Source organism: Melozone crissalis, unplaced genomic scaffold, assembly GCF_028551555.1.
Source record: "Melozone crissalis strain CALT ecotype California unplaced genomic scaffold, PUWL_Pcris_2 ptg000018l_1, whole genome shotgun sequence".
In the NCBI taxonomy this organism is placed as follows: Eukaryota; Metazoa; Chordata; class Aves; order Passeriformes; family Passerellidae; genus Melozone; species Melozone crissalis.
This window is the reverse complement of record NW_026535796.1, coordinates 16,237,774-16,261,774: the sequence shown is the minus strand read 5'-3', so window position 1 is coordinate 16,261,774 and position 24,001 is coordinate 16,237,774. Positions and strand designations below refer to the sequence as shown.

At 41.4% G+C, this 24,001-nt stretch overlaps 2 protein-coding genes across 3 annotated transcripts in view; both read right to left on the bottom strand.

Moving 5' to 3' along the window:
• Positions 1-1,869: 1,869 nt before the first annotated feature.
• Positions 1,870-19,376, bottom strand: ALKBH3 (alkB homolog 3, alpha-ketoglutarate dependent dioxygenase). 2 transcript variants are annotated; one of them, XM_054275887.1, is made up of 9 exons: positions 19,307-19,376; positions 17,941-18,053; positions 16,767-16,801; positions 15,844-15,891; positions 14,154-14,257; positions 12,883-12,971; positions 9,833-10,042; positions 3,263-3,361; positions 1,870-2,734 (listed from the first exon to the last, which is right to left on the bottom strand). In XM_054275887.1, the coding sequence occupies exons 1-9, from the start codon at positions 19,374-19,376 to the stop codon at positions 2,642-2,644; spliced, it is 861 nt and encodes a 286-aa protein (XP_054131862.1). In that variant the 3' UTR covers positions 1,870-2,641. The 2 variants fall into 2 exon arrangements, with proteins under 2 accessions (XP_054131862.1, XP_054131863.1); XM_054275888.1 differs by lacking the exons at positions 1,870-2,734; positions 3,263-3,361 and adding an exon at positions 5,180-5,299.
• A 1,447-nt stretch (positions 19,377-20,823) lies between these two features.
• HSD17B12 (hydroxysteroid 17-beta dehydrogenase 12) overlaps positions 20,824-24,001 on the bottom strand; it is an 83,309-nt gene continuing 80,131 nt past the window's right edge. The window contains 2 exon segments of the mRNA XM_054276350.1: positions 20,824-22,495; positions 22,635-22,784. Coding sequence (XP_054132325.1) covers positions 22,391-22,495; positions 22,635-22,784 — 255 coding nt within the window. The 3' untranslated portion in view covers positions 20,824-22,390.

Genomic DNA, 24,001 nt, shown 5'->3' with positions numbered 1-24,001 from the left:
CTTTTAAACTGGAAAGTAATTCTTTTGGATGACATTTTTAGCAGCACTGTTTTCAAACCCAAGTAACTAGGGGAAAGGTTCCTCCACCTATCTTTAAGTTAAAGAATGGAACATAACTGCACATTTACCATCCTGAACGTGCTGCCCTTTGCACTTGACTGCAACAGCAGAAACAGCTGAACAGCAGCACAAGAAACGTGCACGTTGCCCTGGTCTCTAGTGAAAAATCTTTAGGTGCCAAGGGAACAGCACCAGCTCAAGAACTCTCAAATCTCACTTTTGTGCACACCCATTTTGAGAACTCGGCAGGAGGGCCTGTGGCACTCAGGAACAAATTTCTACTGACAGGAAAGTCCTTGCAGAAAGGCCTCCTGAGGAGCTCTGGGCTGCAATCTCCTCTGCCCAAAGCCATTCCTGCTGTCCTGGCAGGCAGGGGGTTGCAGTTTGTGCTAGCTGCATAGCTGACTTTTCTGGCCAAGAGGTGGGGGAAGGAAGGAACGGCCACAAGCTCCCAGCTGACACAGAAACTTGGCCCCTAGACCAAGTGCTCCCCTTGCAGCCAGTACACACAGGACAGGCTGGGGAATGGTGCCATATGCCTTCTCCTCACTGTCAAACAGATTGGGAAACCGTGAAGCTGACACGTGAGGGAAAGCAGAATGCAGCAGTCTCCAGCAACAAAAGGAGCACTGGGGGACAGAACATTTCTCCTATAAATCACTTCACTTCTGGAGAGAAAAACTTGGTCTTTTCCCAAATCAAAGGAAGTAAGGAAACTAAACCAAAATTTGCTAACATGACAAACTGAAACCAAGAAAAGGAGGTGAAAAACTGCTCTTCCACAACAGCATCAGCCTCCAGGGTCCTGCCATTAGTTACGTGCCACAGATTCACTGAATTCAAATGAGTTGCAATTTCCACAAGATGAGGTTTGGGGGTTTAAAAGTTTCCAACTCATCCCCATCTCCTACTCTTTCGTGCAGCCCGGCTGCTCTTAACACAGTGAAAACAAATGGAGTTGTATGAATTGATACAGGCAAAAGTGTTGCCTTCTCAGAGTACCTGACAAATTAGCACTGTCCCTTGGTTAAGGACACCCACTCTGTCAGCACTGCCAAACCTGGACACACACACAGGGAACTGCACAAAGCTCCAATCACCCAAAGAAAGTAAATATGAAAGCGTCTGCCTCCTTCAACTCTGATTCCCATGAAATATATCACAGAGCCTAGACAAAAGATTCAAATGCAAGAAAACAACATTAAAATACTCCAAAAATATTTCTGTGCAAATTGGGATGAAAGTAAAAACATAATTAGATAATGAAGTTAAGTTTTCTAGTAACATTCAATCATTTTAGAAGAATAATGTATGGTGGTTTAGGTAGAGAAGCTGTTTCTAGGAAATTATTCTGCCCAATTTCAGACCACAGGGAGTGAAATGGCTCAACATTTATGTCCTTTATGTCATCAATAACATTAAAACATATAAGTATTAATAACTTGACTGCTCTCACCAAAAAGAACTGAAACCACAACAAATGCTGGCTAAGAAAATACAGATATTTTCCCAACACCAATTTATTCTTACAGTGAAGATGGACATTGGCTTGCTTAACAAAGCTAAGGTGTTGCAAGGCATAGAGGATTCACCTGTGCTTAGATCCTACTGCAGGCAGGCAGTGAAGATGGACCAAACCTGTGATTTGATCCTGTACAGTGATGATATTTAGCTGCAGAAAGAACTTAATCACATGGGCAGCACTCCTGACTTAACATCCAGACTGCAGAGACGAGCCCACTGCTTCCCAGCAGCAGGTGAGTTGCAGCAGGCAAGCTTGAAGGATTCCAGCAGTCAGCCTGACATCTGCTCTGAGGTGCTGACTGCTGATCTGTGGCAGCAGAGATAAGAGAGGCTCAAGAGTGATATTCTTGAATGCAAAATGCACTGACCCAGAAGCAGGGTCGTCAGATGTCGCTGTTGCTTGCCTTTGCTTTGTCCTGTCTACATGGATAAACAGTTAGGACAAAGTCTGACCACAGAGTGCATGGCAGAAGAGAGCCTTGACCCCCTGTTCCACTGGACACCAGTATAATTCAAGTAGTTATTTAAGTTATGAAACTGCTGAACTGGAAAAGACTTTGCAACCTACAGATGAAAAGCAGTGCATCACCCTTTGGTGAAATGAGCTAATACCCAGAGATCATCCCCAAGTGCAGCTTTCCCATTTCTGTACAGACACACACAGGTGGCTTTACGTCACAGAATCCCATCTTGTCATTACTTCCAACAGAGATCACAACTTGGGAGTAAAGGAGAGACAAGACAAGGTGCAAACTATGTGCTCACTGAATCTGTCTGCTCCAGCTGGGACCTCTCACATCTTTCACCTGCTTTGTGCTCTTTTAAGAATAATCACTGCCCAAAAACTCAAAGCCTGTGATTTAGTCTCATCTAATAACATATAATTTCTGTCCACATAACACAGGCAGCTCCTGACTGCCAAAGGTCTTCATAATATCAACTCTTTTCCTCATGACTTCAAGGAACTCTGTTTCTGTAAGGCTTCCTTTGAATCAGCAGCAATCTAAGGCTCTAGATCTGCTGTAGGTGTACATCCAACAATGTCCAAAGGGGCTCTTCACTTCCAAACTCCACCAGGTTCTGGATAAATGATTCTAAATGTCAAGTTTATTCGTTCATCTCTAGAATGATACTCCTTAGGCACTCGATGCTGTAAGTGGCATTAGAGGGGGAAAAAAAAAAAAAAAGCATGAGCTTGTACATTTAAAATACAAGTAATCAAACAATTAAACAATGACTAAAACCTTCATTTCCTGAGATGGCTTTTTATTCATATTTCTAAACACTTAGGTAAGGTAAAAAAGGTTCTGACTGCTCAGGGCCACTGAAAACAAGAAGTCTTTGTACATTACTGTAGAATTCTTAATTAAGTTACAACTTTTGACATTCTGAATTTCTCTATTGATTTTGTTCTTTTCACTGCAGGCTGCAACCTTTGTCACTGAACTTTAATGCTGGAACATCTGAACTGATTCCTACTGCATTACTTGGCACATGAAAGCAAGCCCCTTGTTTCTGTGGGTGCTTTCAAATTCTCAGGCAGAAAGTAATACCAATGCCTTGGAAAACAGCTGTGCCACTGGAAGCAGAATGTCCCATACCTTCATGGGAGTGCTTCAGCATATCTGGACAACTGCATTGCAAGTGAAGCACATAAACTGCACCAAGGAGTTCTTACCTGCCAGTCCTCCTGGGTGGCTCCCTCCATCACCAAGAGAGTCCCATGATCAAGTGGGATTCTAAATCTTTCCACATAAGTATAGTCTCCATCTTCTTCCTACAAAGAAACATCAGACACTGAAGAAGCAGGCATGTGCATTTGCTAGAAAACCAGTGCTTTACAGCAGAGCTTAAAAAGCCTGTGAGGGAGGAGCTCTTCCAAAATCAAGAGGTCAAAGTAAACCTCTGTATTTCATACAAAGCCCAGGAGCTGAGCATTTAAACGATGACAAGAAGCCACTGCATCTCACTGGCTGGATCCCACAGGTAAAGTTCAACAACCAGTTCCTGGATTTAGTGCAAAATTCTGGAGGGAGGCTGCAAACCTTGTGGAAATATCTTAAACAGTTCAGTGTGGAGACACGCTGCAATGGCCACCCTAATTTCCAACAGTTAACTACTTCATCAAAAGTAACATCTTCCTGCTATCCTGAATTTCTCTTGTTACAACATTACATGCCTCTAGCTGCTGGAAGAAGTTTTTCTAATTTAAAAAAAAAAACTCCTTTTCCTATAACATCTGGTAAAACAAGTTGTCTTAATCACCACTAAGCAAAACAGAATGCTAAACTAAAAGACAAATAATTTGCAAACTTTTGTTAAGCCTTTAGGTTATGTGTAACTATTTTAAAACTCAAATATAATAACTAGACACAGTGACACACCCCAGCAGTGGTCTCACACATGCCACACTGATTGGGAACAGCAACTCTCTATTGCTTTGCACTATCCTTTCCAACTTTAAATCAGAGTTATACATTGCTCAGTGTGTAGCAGTACAACTTGAAGGTTTGTCCTTATAAAAGTTCACAGCTTGCTGAAAAGCTCAAAATAATGAGGTAGAGTAACAAATACTGGGAAAATGATGTCCTAAACTAAAACAGTTTGATTTTCAGAAAACCACCAAGGAGCATGTGTGTGTGTGTTTATAAATAAGATGCAGAGAGAAAAAGGACTGCACGTCCTGAAATGCAAAGAGCTTGGTTGGTATCAAGTCAGTATCAGAAACATTTTCTTATTGTCAATGGAAACGGGGAAAAAATTTCAAAAATAGGTATTATAAACATGACTGCTGAGGAAAAGCAGAGAAATATCACTGCATACATACTTTCTATTTCAGAGGGTTACATCATTTCACTTTGTGATGGACAACAGTGGGCTTATTTTTATCTCTTGCTCATCTTAATTAAAAAGGAATTCTGCTAAGATAAATGATTTAGGAGAAAACATCCTTTAGGCTTAGAAAAGTCAGTATGTAAAAACAATAATTAGTTTCTGGTTTAAATGGGACATCTCTGAACTCCATTTTCATGTCCATTTGCTTTGCAAAGCCAGAGAAATGAAACAAAAAGTTCTTACTTTCTTACGTGCCATTACTGTCAACCAAAGCTCCTTTCAGAACTTTTACTCCTAGAGCTGATGTCAGACCTACAGAAAACTCACTTGACTTTCAGAGGTCAAGAAGCTTATGAAGGAAATTTATTTTTGGCATCAAAGGTGGAAAAGACCTTCTGGTAACCAACATGGAAAGTGCATCAGGTGACTTCTTTATGTTCACTTTGTAACACTATATATGTACCACAAACCCACCTGCTTAAAAAACAGGTATAGTAAAGCAACTGTTCTGCTTTTTATATATTAAAATTTTCATAATCTTGTGTTACACATTCAAAACAATCCAAGCTTTACACTATCCAAGTACATTGGTTAAACTTTTTTTTTAAAAATCCTTAATGACAGTGACTACAGTTAATAAGTAAGGAAAGCTCAGTGTGAGTTGATGGGAAGTTGTGAATACAAAATCTGTAAGAATTCCTGGACTCCATCAAGGTTTTTTGTTGAAAATCAAAAAGACAAAAGATTTAGTACAAATCTATGTAAATCACCCAAGTTTGTTTCTTAAATCTCAGTAAAGTTCATTGCTATTGTTGTAGGAAATGGTTTCTGGACAGTGTAGAGGAATGTTCTATTATAAGGAAAAGTAAATGGAAACATCCTGTAGAAGAATGTATAAATAATAATGCATTTATACAGGCAAATGATGCAAAATCATTTTCAATTTCAAAAGTCAGCATTTTTCATGGAGAATACTGCCTTCTAGTCTTCTGCTTCACCTATTTACCAACTACCAAGAGCATCATCCTAACAAAAAGTTCAAATCTTGTATTTTTCAGATTTCATCTGGATTGTATTCCTGTTCTCCAGTATACACCTCTAGCACCAGCTGTGTAAACATCTTCCTCCACAACAAAGTATTCTCACCTAGCAATACTTCTGCATTGAACATGTTTATTTTCACTGTCTCTGACAAAATCCTCACTGCAGTTCCTTACAGATTCAGTAATGATGAGTATCAGTAATACTGCCCTTTGCTCACATGGCGCACTGGTTCTGCCTACACAGGCCTAACCTGAGACTCGCTCACTCCTGCAGCTGAGCTCTCCCTTCTTCCTCTCTGCCTGCCCACAGCTTCTGAGGCCTGCCACTGCTGGGGGACACCACCTCCTCCTCCACCGCAGCCACCACTGCCTGGGAATCTCTTTGATGCCAATCTAAAAGTTCAACCTGCTTCATATCTTGGTCTGAATCCCAGCTTATAACATGCTCCAGATTCCCACATTCATCTTCAATTCGGTCTGCTATGACACAAAGGGTTATTTTTCTGCTCTTTCCAGGAGAGTTTTACCTTCTGCTAGGAAAAAAGGACTGTGTTCAGGGATTCATCTGAAGGACAGACTGGCTGTCTCTCTGAACACCAAGGCTGACTCTCTGAACACCAGAACATGCTGCTATTGTCTAACAGGTGTGAAGCTCCCTCCCTTCCCAGCAGCCATCAGTTTCCTTGGTTATAGATGGAAGAAGGGCAAGCTGACAGCTGGCTTTCTAACTCCCTCCCCAGTTCACATGGCCATTTGCTGGATGACCACCCAGCTGTCCCTATGGCACCCACCCCCCACCACAGGGCACCTCCCAGTGGAGGGTGGGGCATCAGGGATCACCCTTCTCCCCACAGCAACACTCCCCCCTCAGCTTCCAGGGGAACACAACGAGATAACCTGGCCCTGTCTCAGAGCTGAGCCGTGAACCAGCAATAGCAGAAATGGTGTGAGGCTGAACCAGAAACACCCATCCCAGAGTGGAACCAATTCCTCTCCACTGGCAGGATGAATTCATGTCCAAGTGGGCCTGGGGGCTGAGGCTGTGTGGGCAATGCGAGGAGGTCACAGTGCCACAGTGGTGACACTCAGGCTGCAGGCAAGCACACGAGGACTCACTGACTCAACAAGAGCTGTGTGCACTGTGTATGAATCACAGCTCCAAAGCAAAGCATTTGTCCCCTGATTTCAGTGTAGGCAGGAGCTACAATGATGAGGGCAGGAGGAACAAAAAAGCAGGAGCAAGGTTAAAGCAATTTATTGGAGCTAGAAGAAGAAAATAGAAGAAGCCACATCACTGTAGACTTTTAACTATGAAGTAGGCACCCAAAAAACCCTAGAAGCCATTTAAAGCAAAGGAAAAATACCAGCTGCTATCATGTAATTGGTTCAAATAAACAGAAGAGGCTGTATTTAGAAAAAAGAATGCTTAAAAATTCCAGCAGGCAAAATAAAACATGCTGGAGTCATGTTAATTCCCATGAAGTCGCCTTATTCCAGTGATGAATTTACACCTGAAATGTATTTGCAGCTTTTTTAACATGCACAGGGCTGAAATCCCAGTAAGAATTATTTCTACTTATCCACAAAGAATGCTTGTTTAAGAAGATATGAATAGTCTATGCATGTCTCTGCACTCCTTTACCCTCTATTATATGATGAAGACTTACCCAGTACAGTGCTCACCAAAAAGAAAAGCAGAGGACTGAACCTTTCCTTACCTCACCCTAGGACAATTTTCAGGATAATAAAAAAAACCACTTGAACCTAAGTAACTTTTTTTTCATTTCTGCCAAGTGAAAAAAGATTTCAGATTGTGCAATTGTTTCAGAGTGACTTATATAAACACTAGCAAACTACTAACACACCATTGTCAAAATTCACATAAACATGCACAGAAAATGCAACCCATCAACACTACTGTTCATCTTTTCAATTAGAGAAACAGGATTTTATTCACTATCAGGTTCATCCACATTTCAACTGATAATCTAGAAAATATTTGTAGAGATACCAACATGAACTGAAGTCTCTGATCTGGCACTCTTCAATTGCCCTTCAAGCTGCCTATGTATTGTGGTACATGCAGTTTTGTACTCAATACATGGTCCCACACAGGAAACCATGTTTTTTCCTAGGAGCATTTATCCACAGTGATGTTCTACCATAAGTGATGTTCTCATCTTGTATGTTCATTTTATCTTTCATCTCAAAATACTTAAAAGCACTTACAAGAACAGAGGGAAACAAAGGTCTTTGAAACCCTAAAATCTGAAATAGCACAGTGTTGGCCCTCAAATGGGTTTAATTTTGGGAGCAAAAGGATTTACTTCCTATTTCCCTCCTCAATGAAGGCTAACTCTGGAAAACTCAATATACTGATACTGGCTGATCCTGAAACCAGGGAGAGCCTGAATGCCTGTGATGACTGTTAATATGAATTCCTTTTCCCTAGATTACATTACTCTTCCTGTAACTTGCTTTTTAACAAAGGAATGATCAAACCTCAAAGATCTACAACCAGTTTTAACTTTCTCTTAATGAAAGAGAGAATGCTACAGTACAATAGGGTATGGAAATTACTTATTTAGTACAGCCTGAAAGGTTGTAATTTCCATCAGAGCCTCTTGTAACTCCCACTTTGCAAAGCATCTATTGTCATAGGATGCTCTGAGGAAACTTTGGGAATGTGCAAAGAATACATAATGTGTGCCATGTAATTATTAAGTATGTATTCCCTCAGGCACAGGACACACTTAATAGCAACTATTCCAAAGATCTGCACATGGGGAGTCTACCTCAGAAAAAAGGTATGTCACTTGCAAAAGGGATACACTTCATAGCAAGACTCAGCTAGTCAGAAATATCAGGTCAAAGGTGATAAAAAAAAAAAAAATGAGGAGACCTTGAGGGATACATCTATAGAAAACCATCCATCCCTGGAAGAAAAGGGAAGAAATCGTGCAGTACAGCTCAAACAAGGCAGTCAAGTACAAATGGCACAGACTGAATTTCCCCTTTGCTAATAGTGGGTGTCTTTTCAGAAAATCTATAAAAAAGGCATCTTACTCAAGAACTGGGATTGATTTTTAAGAGAGAACCTGCAAAGTTTATACTGAAGTTTAAGTGTATTTTATTCTGATTCTGTTCTGATTGATGGGGAACACAGGGACTTCTAAAATGAATCCAAGCACTATTTACAGTTTTCTGGAGGAATAAACTTTCCAGCTGACATTTTATTATCAACACAGCATCAGGAATACTTACTCATGCTATGCTCACTGACATAATAGACTGGTTATGTGATCTCATGCTCAGGGACCAAGATTAAAATCACTTCAGGCAACAAAGAATTTACAAATTGGAGATCTGGTGAAAACTACAAACTCTTTGTTTTCTGGTTCAATTTCTGACCTTTTCTGCTCAGACTAGGTGACCCAAGGTGGCTCTTGATGAGTAGGCCTCAGTATGTCAGCATAGAGTTTTCCTGTAGGCTGGTAATTATCACCTCTGCTTTCTGTACTACCTACTCAGAATAAATAACAACAACACAAGCAGCTAGCAAACTTCTTTCCAAAGTTGTCAAAGACTGCACAAGCAGAAAATTCATCTGAAACAGGACATGCTAAAATAAGGCCTGTATTCTCAACACATGTGAATCCTTTACTTGGATAAATACAAACTGGGAAATTTAAGCTGGCTTATAAACAAAGCACTCTCAAGCACAACACTTTATCTAGAAAGGGACTACTGAATCACCAATTAACTCCCAGAAGGATATTCCGCAGGTCTCTTTATCCAAGTAAAGGATCTCTATTTAGCCTGTCAGTATGATGTGACAGCTTCCAAGGCATTTAATGGGAAAGAAATGAGCTTCTTCCCTTTGTTCACTGCCCCTCAATCTGAATACACACGCATCAAAATGAAAACACTGTCAAGAGGATTTTTACTTACAAGAGTAGTCAGAACTACTCTTCACCCCATGTACACTCTGCATTACATAACATTGTCCTGAGTTTAAGAAAATGCAACTCTCTGATTCATTTGCACAGTGTAAGTCCACTTCCAGCACCACTGATCTCATTTTAAGTACCAGAAAGGGCCCTTATTTGGGCAGAAGGCTGCCCAGGTTCCAATTCACTGCAGCACTACACTACACTGCTGCACATTATACTAGAGTTCTCCCATCCCCTTCCTCAGAATGTCATGGTCCATGCAAGAGATTTCTTGAGCCCTGCACTTATTCCACAGAACTTTGCAAGTTGTGCTTTCATTAACTTTGAAATGCTTTAGTAATTAAGTTTCCTTAAATGGGGAAAACAATAAACCTGTTAGTAGCAGTAGGAGTCCCTCAGTGCGGTACGAACACTCACAGGGGAAGGTTTTTTCCTCATCTCAAAGGTCCGAGTGGCCCCCAGGCTGAGTGAGGCAATGACAGGGTTTCTCCCCAGCGATGGCTCGCTGTCACTGTGCCAGTCCACGCTGTCCTTCTCACTGCGGTACAGGTTGCAGAGCAGAGAGTTGAAGGTGTGGCCAGTGAACGCCTCAATGCGCTCCTTCAGCACGCTCAGCACGGGATGCCACTGCAACCGGCACAGAGGAAATGTCAGCGCCACGGACAGAAGGCAAAAACTACCAAGAAACAAAATACACTGCACTTTAATCCCAATAAACTTAAAATCAAACAAATTACAGCAATTCTGCTGATATTTTTAGTAGATCAGAGGAATGGGTGGGGCTTTCTGCAAAATAGTCACACGTTACCCATTGCTCAATCTCTTAAAACTCTGAAGCCAGGCTGCCCTTCACACTAATGCAAGCAATCAGTGACTAAGTGACACTGCTCTCAATTGCCTGCAGCTGTTGACAGAGAACAAGAGGAAATGGTTGGCATAACACAGCCCTCTGTCCCACTCTGTTAACACAGCTTGTTGAGCTCAACTCATCACCTCTTGGGATTTTAACTTCAACACTGTAACTCTTCAGTGGGTCTCAAAACCAATGTCACTGGCCCTGGATTTCATCCCTTCCTTTGCTAATATCTTGCTGAGCCTACAGCCGAGGGAAGCTCTGTACATTCCATTACAACTCAGTCCAGTTATTTAATGTTATGAAGTTACATCACGATTTTCATCTGTCAGAGTGCTTTTAAGAACTTCACAAATATATAAAGAAAGAAAAAAAAGCCAAAGCAATGTAGGCCAGAATTTTTGCCCATTATGTAAGCAGAAACAGAGAGCAAAAGAGGATAAGAAACTGATTCCAAATCTCCCAGGGCACCACTGGCAGAAAAAGCAACAGACACCTGAGAATATTTTCTAGTATCCATCTCTAAAAAACAAGGCTGAACTACCTTCTTTCCAAGCTTCCCTGCATTTAACAGGTATTTAACTTATTGGTTACACTGCAGCTAAGTCATGCCTTCAACAATTAATCATCATGTGATTAATTAATTCTAGGTAAACATAGCTTGCAGTTCTGGAACATAACCGAAAAGCAGTAATACCACCCCAAAAAAGTTTGCTTTGCAACTGGGCTGCCTGAATGTGCAGAGGAGTCCAACAAGAATTATTGAGGGCACTTTTCAGTGACCAACCAGGACTATATTTCTTCAAGTCCCATCACAGAATTATGAATTACTAAAATGTTGCCATACAGTGAATTTTACAGTGTAATTGAAAGCCCACTACAAACCTGCAGCAGTGGAAGTAGTTTTGTTGAAACAACTCTATTACTGCTTACAGAAAAACATTTCTAATAACAAAAATTATTGAGGCACACACACTGGATTATATCTAGAAGTGCTGCAATCACACCAATTCTTACCAAACAAAAAAGGAAGGACACAAAGCTAATTACTCCAACAGATAAAGTGTTTAAGGGAGTAATCAGTTTTGGCTAAGCTGTGCACTAAATTACATTTTACTCAAGATATTTTTGTGCTAGAAACTCTATTCTACAGGTAGGGACTGTACTTTTACACCATCCCTACTTTTCTAAGCTGCAGGTACTCCCACCTACAAAGTTGTGTGAAATACCAGTGTCCCTGTGCAGTGTACCCATAGATCAGCCTATGGGCAACTTCCAGCTGGGGAAGGGTTGGCTTCCAGCTATGCAACTTCTCCTGTGCATCTCACTGCCTGCTTGAGTTTCTTCCTCTCAGTAAAAAGCAGAAATATTCCAGAAATAAAAGACAGAACTACCGCCTGAGTGATTCACTTAGGCCTTGTAATAAAAGACAGAACTACCGCCTGAGTGATTCACTTAGGCCTTGTACCTTTTGGATGAGAGAAACAAGCCAGTGGCTCAATGAGTACTAACTCAGAACTTGATGCAAACTGAAATGAAACCTTGAATTCAGGGTATATGGGCTCTATCCAATCTCTGAACAGCGATGGATTTCACAACAGGCAGTTCTGAACTGGATTTAAATCATTAGTGTACAACAGAATGATTTTGTGAGGGCACTTCCAATCCCTAAAGCCATTCAGCTTTCAGAAAAGCCCAGTTAAAACAGTATTCACAAATGAGTACCAAAGAAATGCTTGTTTTTCCACCACAAGTTCCATAGACCATAGAATTTTTAACAACAGTATTTCTGAGACTACGAAATCTTCACAACTCATCATGTTAAATAGAGCCTTTCCAACTCTTCCCAAACATCCCACTTTGGCAGCAGTTCTGGGACTTGGGACACTTTCCTCTCATGCTATCCAGCTTTCAACAGTGACATCTAATTACTGCTGTGGAAATTTTAAACAAAGCAATTCCAAGAGACAGGCTGATGGGACAACAGGCTGAGAGAAGGGGGGGGGGAGGGAGAGAAAACACAAACAAAACATCACTGAGTCACTCAGAAGGCTTTTAACTCTTCCAAAACAGTGTGGGAAATGACATGCTACAATCTGGAGTTGCTGAGCAGATGAGCTGCTCAGCAGCTCACAGATGTGTGAATTTCACAGCATCCACATAGGAACCAAAATAAGCCTAAACTTTCATTTAAGCAGCATTGAACCTAAGTGTTTCTGAAAGTAACTATTTCAGTAATTAGTATTACAATATCTTTACAGTAAAAAAATCAGTATTATCGTGGGCAGTAAAATCTTCCATACAAAAATGCTTGGAATAAGTCACACAGAGCAATTCAGAGTTTTGTACAAAGCTACAGCAACCCAAAGCAAAACTTTAAACTCTAGAGTAGTAACCTCCTTTTGACAACATTTGGCAACTAAATCACACTGACTGCTCTCAGTCAACTCACTCATGAAGTGTATTGTATAAAACTGATCACATTCCAGTAGAATCTGCTGCTAACAGATTCTCTAGACAGCTGGAATAGAGGATAGAGGGAAATTTTGTCTCTTGATCTCTGCAAAGGATTTCTCTGAATACAATAATAAAACACATACAAACATATACATACATTTGGATTTGGCTGCATTGTTATCCTGGAGTATGTGTAAGGAAGTTCCCCATACCAGCATGTAAGCCGTGGTTCCTCAAAAGATACTTCTGAAAAAAACAGGAAGACTTTCTCAGTTGATTTATCAAACAATTTGAAAATGGAAAGATAATACAATTCTGCCAAGAAACTTGATCAAAAAGATATTGTCCATTCACCTAAAGTTAAAAAAGCAGCCCCTTAACATAATGAACTCAAGTGAGGGAATTAAATTATTCAAAATCAGGTGTGCACCTGCAGGAGGAATTACCTTGCCAAAATCTTGGAAACATCAATTTTCTTACCCCAAAAAGCCAGACGCAGCAGAGACTGGATGAGTTAAAGATAACAAACAAAACTGAAAATTTATCTTGCTTTATGTTCACTTGGTGCTGGTGCCCAGTAGGCTGGCCTAAGTTGCAAGATGCAGATGGATGCACTGGAAAGGCTGAAGTACAAAAGGATTGCAGCATCCTTGGGACACTACAGAAACAAAATGCAGCAGGGCTGGACACAATATTTTGTTAAATATGTTCGTGCTCTGTGGTGTAACACAAATATCAGGTTAAAAATACTTTTTTGGCTTATGAAAAGACTATCTTGGCAACTATTTCTCATGCTTGACAGGTAGCATTCTCCATTATACTGTCCCTTTATTGCCAGCCAACAAACACACAGGTTGAAATGAAGACATTTTCCAGTCCCATCCAGTAACTGCTCTGATACATTATCTTACATCAGTTCCTGACTGAAAGCAAAATTTGGCTAGAACAGGTGCCCCTTAGTGAACAAATCCAGAATAGCAGCCTCTCCACCAACTGCACATTGGAACCAATTACTAAAGCCAAAGGAAAATGAACATGTTCTGCTGGAATTTTCAGTAAAATCGGCAAAAAATATACCTCATGAAAGAAACCTCCAAGAACACAGTTTTTAAGTATTGCTGAGAGATTCTGTGATGGTGGCCAGACTAAACCTTAAAAAATGAGTGAGAAAAAGAACTGGAAATGACAGAAGAAACAGTAACATTCCAATATTTTTAAGATAGACAATTTTATTTTGAAAATATCTCATTTAGCTGGCAACAGTAACATGATATTAGAGATTGAAAAGTAAGCTGCAGTAGCCTTCAGATGTGCATGGAAACTTGAAGAAGTGGTAACACTGAAAATGAAAACCAGTTCTAAGCAGTGCACAGATTCTGGTATGGAACTGACCTGAATGACCTGAAAAGGTGGCCACACACTCCTTACCCTGCCTGACGTGCGTTCGCTGACCCCAGGGGATGTCCTGGAGGAGCTGCTCAAACATCCAGTCTGCTTGTTCTGAGTCAATAAAGCCAGGAATCAAATGAATCCTAAAGATGAAAAAGAAAAATGGAAGGAATATACACTTCTATATCTGCTTTGGGAAAATATTTTCATTTCCAGGATTCCCAAAGGAATTAGAAATGGCTGTAATGCATCATATCAAAAGTCAAAGCCCAGTATCCCGTTTCTGACCACAGCCAAAAGCACATGTGAAGAAAAGAATTGAAGGGCACCTGTTGAGTCTTACCCTCACCAAATGAATGTACTTTCTTTTCAAAACTTATAAAAGCATATGACAACCAGCAACATACCATGAATTCCAGAATCAGCCATATGCTGTGAAAAATGGCATCCTTCTGCTTGCTATTAACTTCACATCTGATAAATCAGACAGACCTGATTATGGCAATACAATCAAAATCAAGCAAATAATTGCCCTTTATTCACCATCTCCTCATCACTCAGAATTTGACAGCCCTTTATCCCTACTGCCATTCCTGTTCTCTTTTTCAAAGCATAAGGAAAAGTATTTAGCATAAGGACAGTATTTAACATCTCCTATTTTTTCATTTCCATATGTACAGCTAATATTTTGATTGGACTAACGGTCACCCAGGAATTACAACCACTGTGGTGGGCTGCAGAGTAGGAATGCTGCTAACAGCAGTTCACTCTCACAAGTACTTCATGCCCCAAAGATGTCACAGTAAGAGTATATAGTAAAGGTGCTAAAAAATATGCAAATCTGGCTATTAACTTTCTAGAAATATATATATTCCATCAGTGTATTATGAAAACAAACTCCAGAAAATGCAGGATAACCCAGCTGAGTGTGTATCTTGTCTCCTTCCAGCTGGTCAAAGCTTTTACTTTTCAAAATACTTTAAAGATTTATTTGCATCTTCAGAAGAAACTAAGATGAAGGCACAAAAATAAAATAATACAATAATCAGAAGAAATTAAATAAATGTACAAAAAATTACTATGTCCTTGGCATTTTTTCCACTATTAATAAAAACCTATCAAATTCAAAAGAAGAGGCTTAATACTGATATTGCAGCTAAGTCAGCAAGGTAAAATTTTACTTAGTAGGAATCACAGAACAAGTAGGTTTTGTTTTGAAGTGCCCTGAAGCTGAAATAATTAAGGCATGGCATATAAGCACAAGGGACAATCCTGAGGTTACCACAATTGTCTAAAGTTAAATGCTTTCATTAGATTTATTTAAAACAATTCCAATTTACAGCTACAAGTTTTGGGCTGCTCTTAACTGCACAACAGACACCACACACTTGCTAAGACAGGAATACTGATCCAAATTCTCATCAGCAACTTGCTGTGAACCATGACACAAATGGACACAGCCCCTTGTCCTTATTCTGGAAAGAGCAGCAGATGCAGTACACACGGTATGTCAAGAGGTTTCATTTTCTTCTCTTCAGTTCTGCTCAGAACCAGCTCAGTCCCTGCTATGTGCCACTCAAAAGTATTTCCAGAAGTACTCTAGACAGATGATGCACAGGAAGTGCCATGTGCAGCTGCTGAAGTCAAAACCCTCTGCAGAGACTGGACTTCAGAAAGCTGAGTATCACCACATTACTCTGCAAAAACCATTAACATTTCATCCACTTACCTAGAAATGCCAGTGGGTCCCTTGCTGAGCTCATACACACCAGGCTTGCTGAGGACGTAGAAAAGAAAGAACCATCAGAAAGACAAACAAGAAATTATCTTAGACTGAGCAGCACAGACTAGAATTGCTGTAGGCCTGGATTAGGGAAAGTTTTCTTTAAAAGAGAAAAGAAAGTTAGAAAAGGAAAGAACTAATGTCCTGGACATAAAAGTCAGAGTAAGGCAGCAAGGTGTGCTGCAGAAGCCAATGAGTTTGTGTGCACCTCCTGTCCCTCCCTCCACCAAAGGCTCAGTACAGCTTTAGGGCTCTTGGAAAAAAATAAAAGAAGGATGTCACAGGGAACCTAAGGGAGACAACCATACGTGACTGCACTCAGATCACTGTTTGCATTCACAGGTACACTGAGAAAGAAAATTCCACCAAGACAGCCAAACTGAGCCAAGCTGGATTTTCAGTATCTCTAACTCCACCATACAGCACCACACTTTGTCATGCTTCATGCCAACGTTATCCTGGGAAGATCCCCACTTCAACACAAAGGGTAAGTGACATACAAATACCCAGCTTCACTATGAAACTTACTATCAGCTACTTCTCTGAGTCCTGAAAGAAGCTGCCATATCAGCTATATTTCTGGTATATTCCAGAGTAAGTAATTTCTAGCACAGTTTACACTGGGACTGTCCCAGGAAAATGTACCCTGCTAACAAAGGAGACATACTGGCAATTGTGCTGAACCAGAATGTTCAACTCTTCATGGTTACTGGCTTGCCAGCTATACAAAAGGCACAAAAACCAGTTAACAGACTTGGGCTCTCCTGGTAACACATTCAGCTCATGATAAAAGGGTTAAAAGTCCACAGTTTCTACTCTTACCGACAGTGACAACAGAACAGGCACAGAGAAATCAGCAGGGTACTCACTCTATCACACCTGCCTCTGGAACTCTGCGCTCCACCTGAAAGGCAACGAGACAGTACACAGGGAATATTAAAGTATCTGGCACTCTCCAGTCAAACATCATCTCTAGTGACTCTGTGTAGCCACACACTGTGTGGCCAGTGAGAAAAACACACCTGAGGGCAAGAGGGAAGTAGTAATAGCTCAGCCACTCCCTCCTCGCCCCAGAAACACTCAAACGCAGCTACCACTGCAGGCTGGTTTTTAGCCATCAACTGCCCCCTAAAGGACACTGATTTCTAAATTATTTAGGCATCACAATACTTGATATTTATCAACTGCAATCAAGAAAATTTGTATTTTTATATTTATAAAAATATCCTCATGTAAGGAAAATTTCAGAACAACCCTAAGAAACATGAACAAACTGCAGGCCTCAGTCAAATGAGCAAAACATGAAAGATCAGACATAGCAGGAGCTTACACTGTACAGCTGTCTGCACAGCTGAGATAGCTGTATTTTGTTAAGAGACAAAGTAGTTTAATCCAGCCTTGGCTATCATTCTGGTTGTCTAAGGGATTTATGCTGCTCTTCTCTGAGCTCAGTACAGTTCTGATTTGCAAGGAGTTACTGCATTGAGCCAACAAGAGCATCAAAATATAGTACTATACAGATAGCAGGTCTCTGCCATGGGGGAAAGAGAATCTTCCCAGGCCATCTTCCAAGCCTAGATGACAGCCTTTCAAATAGGTCTAGCTTAGAAAGAAGAGCTCATTATTATCTTTTTTCCCAATCAAGGAAGTTTCCATACGCTGCATGGAGCACAATATCCTTCATCAGCTGATGAGACAAAGTCTACAAAACAAATACCACGCTCTTCCCCTTTAACAAGTTAAGACAGACACCCCACCTGAGGAAAACAAGAAGAGCTCAAATGTGCTTAGGACATTGCAGACTGAATATTTAGTAAAACATATTCTTTTGGCTCTCTATAAAAGAGTAGTTTTGAACAGGCTAAACAGAGGGACCATAACCTTCTTTTCCCCATATACACAGAACAATTGCCAACTCTGCTTAGCAAAAGCTCAAAGCTCAGCTCAGATTTTAAACAATTAACTATATTCTCAAACAATTGCTACCTATCATTTGAAGTTTTATAACAGATGAGATTCTGCTAGTTACCCTGTAAGCTTTACCTCTGATGGCTTTTCAAAGACAAACTGGTTTTGAGTGTGAGGCTGATCTTTCTGTCTCCATGCTGGCCTTGCACCTGCAAGGGCAAGGCCGCTGGCCACAGGTGCCTTTGGTGCTAAAAGAAAGAAAGAAGGAAGAAAAGATCACATGAATTGAATATTACCATACTAAAAAATATAGTTAGGAAAAACTTACGGAATCATTCCTTGGAGTATTCTCCTATGCTTCGCAGAAACTTCAGGAAATTGCCAAACCTAAGAGTCAAAATTGCTCAGGAACTGATTTTTTTTATATGTAGTTATTTGTTATTTATTTTGTTTCCACAAACAAAACTGAAAACGTACTTTTATCTGAAAGGATGACATCTATAAATTTTCAATTCTAAAACAAACGCCAATCACACACCAGCAGAAATTGCTCCATGCAGCTAAGCTGCTTCCCTCTGTATTCCTTTTCTTAGGGGAAAAAAAAAAAAAGACAAAAAAATTTTTATTAAAACAGAATTTTTAAACCAGGGAGAAAGCAGAAGAGCAACTTTGGCACACCACTTCAGGTGTTCAGGTGTTTTATTTACACATGCAAACAAGCTTTGAAATGGGCCTGAAACACAGACAGTCTTCACTCTGCGTAATTCAATGGGGATTTTTTTAAATCCCTTTAAAAATAGAAACAATGAAATGCACCTGTGACAGAAAACTGAAGCCACATGCACAAGTCAAAACAGTTGTCTATTCTCTTTCATGATTAAAAAAAAAATCAGCTTGCCTAGAATGCTCAGTTTGCAGAGATATAGCAGTTTTATGGGAACTAGAATCAATGAGTGGAACGTGTTTTGAGCATGTTCACAAACACAAACCAGTCCCTCCTGCAAGACTGGAAACCTTCAAAGTGCTTATCTGCCTCTGCACTCTTTGGTTTCAGTGTTTGCTAAAACACTGAAACTCCATCCCTTTTCGCTACTTCTCTTTGTTTTACAACGTTTTCCCCGTGACAAGCCAAACGAAGGCACATCACGCGCTGTACGGACAAGAAGTTGCTGCCTGTCCTTAGAGAATCCCCTGCTCCCAACCCCACTGGTCTCACCGGAGCTGCCCGAGACGCGCTCAGCCCAACGCGCGCCTCAGCCCACACCGCACCCTGCGCTCGGCAGCCAGAACCGCCGCACCGGGGGCACCGGCGCAAATTTCACTGGAAAACTGCGTTGGAACACCTGCAGCTCAGCTACCGACGGGAACGGGGCGAACGGGGCCGCACGGGGCGGTCGCAAAGTGCGGCCGGAGAGCGGCGCCCCTGCCTGCTGTTCGCCCCGTCGCGCCCAGGCCGGCGGCGGAGGGAAGGAAGGGAAGAGCGGCTGTGGGCGCTCCTTACCTGCGGGCCGCCCCGCCGGGGCGCCGGCCCAGCCGCCCTGCACCCGGGCCCGCTGCCGCCGCTCCGCCATGCCCGGCCCGGCCCGGCCCGGCCCGGCCCTGCCCGGCCCGGCCCTGCCCAGGGCCCCGAGCCCCGCCCCCGCCTGGGCCCGGCCGTGGGGCCGCGGCTCCGCCCGCCCGCCGCGCACGCAGGGGCTGAGCTGCCATTAAAGGCGCCCCGCGCCCGGGCCGGCAGCGCCGCCCGAGCCGCCTCCCGCTCCGCTTGTCCCGTTCCAACAGGGGATGAAAGCGCAGCCCGGGTCTTGCGTGGCGCCGGGAAGAAAAACATTCTTGGAACCAGCAAGGGACGGGACGGATGGCACCAGAAACCCCCTCCTGTCTTCGGGCAGGTGCCCAGGGTAGTCCCCAAGGACGTGGACAGCTATTAAATGGACATTACCTCCATCACTAAGGTGAACAGACATTCAAAATCAAACTCAAGGTAGTTTAGGTTAAAGTGTAAGTAAAATTTAGGTTAAAAAATAGTTTATAGTGATGCCCTGTGGCAGCTTGGAAAATGGAACATCTCAGGGCATGAGAGTGGGAACCCAACCTGCAGCCTGACACCATGTGAAAGGGGACCAAGGGCTCAGAGAACCTCTTTACCTGGGTGCCTCCCTCTGTGCCAGTTGGATGTGCATGCTATTCCCTCTGCCATACCTTTCTGGAGACCTTCAATAGTTAAAAAATTGTTAACTGGAAATAAATGCTTATTAATAGCTTAACAGTTCTAATAAAAATTTTATTCTGCTTATTTAAAGTATCAGCACTGTAAAATCATAGAATATCCTGAATTGGAAGAGATCCACAAAGATCATCTTAAGTTCAGCTACTGGCCTTGCACAGGGCAGCTCCAAAAATCACACCATGTGCTTTTTGAGAGTGTTGGCCAAACACTTCCTGAACTCTGTCAGGCTTGGTGCCATGATTACTTTCCTGGGGAGCTTGTTCCAGTGCCCAAACTGGAACTTTGGAGTGAAGAACCTTTTCCTAGTATCCAACCCAAATCTCCCCGGACTCAGCTTCATGCTGTTCCCTTGGCTCCACAGAGATCAGTGTCTGCCACTCTACCTCCCCTTGTGAGGTCTCCTGTCAGTCTCCTCCAGGCTGAACAAACCAAGTCACCTCAAACTGCTCTTCTCACAAGGCTTCTCCTCTAGGCCCTTCACCATCTTCACAGTTGTCTTCTGGACACTCTTCAATAGCTTTGTATCTTATATTGTGGCACTCAAAACTGCACATGAAGTATTCAAGGTGACAGTCAGTGCAGAGGAGAGCAGGAGAGTCACCTACCTTAACTGGACAGAGATGCTGTGCCTAAAGCACCCCAGATATGGGGTAGATGACAGCCAGGAAAACAAATTAATATAAGCACTGGTTTTGGCATGTAAATTAGAGTAATTTTCATTGTTATTACTCACAATAAAGGACAATGTACCCGCAAACATTTTTATAAGAAAAACATAACACATTAAAGACTCAAGAGTAATTTCCATTTTATTTGTTTTACAAAGTCAAAAACATACAGATTTTTTAGTCCAATGCTTTCACATCAGATCCAGAGCAAACCAAATCATGTGCTCATAGAGAACTAATACCACCAACTTCACCATCCCTGTTCCAAAAAATTAAGAAAACTATGGGATAGGATCTGCATCTCAGATTTGATCAGCACCATTGCATCGGTATTCAGGTTTTTTCAATGTACAGAAATGTTAGCCCCAAATCATATCTCAGTGCAACACATCTTACTTCAAAATCAGAGCTTGAAATTATTCTTTGAAAGACAGAAAAAACCCACAGAAAACAGTGGTAGCTGCTTGCAATTTCATTTGCCTTGCAAGTTTTATACATTTTATGTTTATAAAAAGGAATGTTAGAAACCAAAATCTTTAATAAAGTAGGTAAACACAGATAACAGCAGTGCAGACTTCTCATGTACTCTGATCCCTGTGTCCAGGAGTTAGGTAACTTGAGCCTTATAGGAACATTCCACTTTGGAACAGAACCATGAAAACAAACAGTTAATTTTAATGCAATTAAATTAAAACTGTTCTACTCTTCAAGACATTTCCTGGTTCTCATTTTTAAAGCCATCTAAATATTCAGGAGTCACATTTCAAAAGACCTCACCAGAAAGACAGACTGATACATAACTTCAAAAAGAATTTAAACCACCGTTGCTAACAAGGAGAGTAACTCATTTCAAGCTCTGCATTTGAAGTACCCATAATCTTTTACATAGCAACCAGCATGTAACATGTAACTTGTGACATTTATCTACATTGTGTTATCACCACCTATTACAAAGAGCAGGCACTGAACTTTTAAAAATGTTATTACAAATCATGAAGATTACATATTACTGAAAAGTTAGAATCCATATTCAAGACCCAAGATTTTAAATGCTTTTTGCAGTGTTACTTTATGTATATATTTATAGATGAGCTATTACACTTATTTCTGGTTTTGGCCCATTTCCCTCAAGTTCATAACCAAAAAAATCACACTGGACCATGTAAGCAGGGGAGCACTCATGAGCTGACTCATAGTGCAGAATCCTTGCAAGTATCCAAAACCTGAGCTTCAAGAGGTCAATACTCTGGAAATAGTACTAGGTCACCTTTTAAAATAATTATGCTCCCTTTCCTCTCCTGCCCACCTGCCCAGGAATATATGAGAACTACTTTTTTTTCTGCCCTTCACCCATGAGCACAAGAATAGATATGATGGACACTGTATAACCAAGATGTTCCTCAAGAGCGTGATGTCTGATCAAGTCCATGAAAGTATTTCATAAAGCACAATGCAATTTTAGTTCAAAGCACTTCCCCCCTCATAATAGCTATAAACAAATAAAGCCTATTTTTCAATCAATATTAGAAGTCAACAGTCTTGTTTCATCTGTATCCTCAAAACAAGACTGTTCTCTTGTTAGAAAGCACACCTACGATTGGAGATGTTTAAACATTAGGTCTACTTGATGTTGCAGCATGGTGTGGAACTTGCAGGAGTCCCAGGCTCCCAAGATTGAGTTGCTTCCCACTTACTTCTCCTTCATTTTTTTAAAATAACGAGCCCGTATTTGTTTGTTTGTTTTCATTATCAAGTTAATGGCAGTAGATGTAGGTAGAAGAGAGATGACCCATCCCTAAAAAAAAATAAATAAAAGAAGAAAAATAAAAGAAGAGGGTGAGGTCTCAGCATTTTGTAACCTGTACTAATTACTCTCTTTTCCATAATAAGCACAAAGGGCATTTCAGATCCTCACATTCTCCAAGGTGACTTACCATGAGTGCATGAGGTAGGTACCCGTTGGTCTGGGACTGCAGGCCCACCGTGCCCAAGGCAGCTCTCACATACCTCTCAGGACTGGGCTTGTCGAGGGTCGGCTTGCGGATTTTGGACATTTTTGTTGCCACGTAATATGGTAGAACACTCTGCACACAGGAAAACTCATGTTAAGCAGGGAATGCTTTCGAGATAACTCACAGATCCATAAGTGTAACTGGAAATCAGATAATCTGTACACTGAATTCTAGCTTAAGCCAGCCTTATTTTCAGTTCTAAGATCACAATGGGATCCCAATATAAGATCAAGAACTTTTTAATTAGATAACACATGGGTCATATTTGGACATAGTTCAGTTGTCTCCTGACAGTCAACATCACCACCTGGAGCCCTAGAAAAACCACTCTTTCAAGTGTAGGGTTGAAAAGTCATTCTTACAATTTGTAAACAGAAAACTTCATTCCAGTTGCTTAATACAAAATGCTGCACTGTTGTTTCTCTGTAGTAACCCCCCAATATTTGCTTGGGAAGGAGCTGCAGAACCCAAGACAGGAAATTTCACAGCAAAAGCTCCTCAGTTGGCACCTGTACAAGGTGGAGGAAGGAGAAAAGAATGTCCAGAGACTTGAAACATGGAGCTTGTAGCTCCACAGCAGGGCTTAGAGGACAGAGGAGAGTATTAGTACCAGAGTGAAAAGACAGAAGAAAGGATCAAGAAACAGAGGACAGTTAATGAGCTTTTATAGCCATGTTTGGAAGCAAGACAGAAAATTGTGCTAGGTCTCAGAAGTGTCTGCAGTGGAGGAACAAGAGGAAGCAGCATAGATACATGTTATGGAGGGATGCTGATAGAACAAAGGCATGTCCATGGTAGGGCAAGATAGACCTGGAGGATCCAAAACCTCATTGCACTTATCCCAACCTCACGCTGCTGGAGAAGGAAGGCAAATGCACATGTACAGTAGGAAGCAATATTCTTTCCTCATGGTCATGCTTTTGGCAATGCTTTCAACTCGTCCTCAATTTTTGCCTCTAAAAAAGTTATCAAAAAATCCCTGGTCTACAGCCCTGAAACAGATATTAAACATACCATAACTCAACACACCAAGAGAGGTTGGAACTTCATCACCACTCTACAAGGACTTCCTAAGACACTCAGTGGCTCTAGCAGTGATTCAATACATCCATCCACTACTGCCCATCTATGAGTGCTCCCACTGCCAGACCATAACAGCAAGTGCCTGAGAGTGTGTCCACTTCTGCTAATTCATGTCCAAATGAGAATACCATCTCAAAAAAGAGTCTATTTGGGCAAATTACACTTTGTAAACCTGCTTCCCATGTTAGTCTCTTAAAGAACAACCA

Coding starts and splice junctions, on each gene's coding strand:
- ALKBH3 (XM_054275887.1), bottom strand. CDS start 19,376: ATGGCGGAGCGGCGGCAGCGGGCCCGGGTGCAGGGCGGCTGGGCCGGC. Junction 15,892..16,766: donor CCAGAGGCAGGTGTGATAGA/GTGAGTACCCTG, acceptor CTACGTCCTCAG/CAAGCCTGGTGTGTATGAGC. Junction 10,043..12,882: donor CAATGCAGCCAAATCCAAAT/GTATGTATATGT, acceptor TGCCGGTTGCAG/TGGCATCCCGTGCTGAGCGT.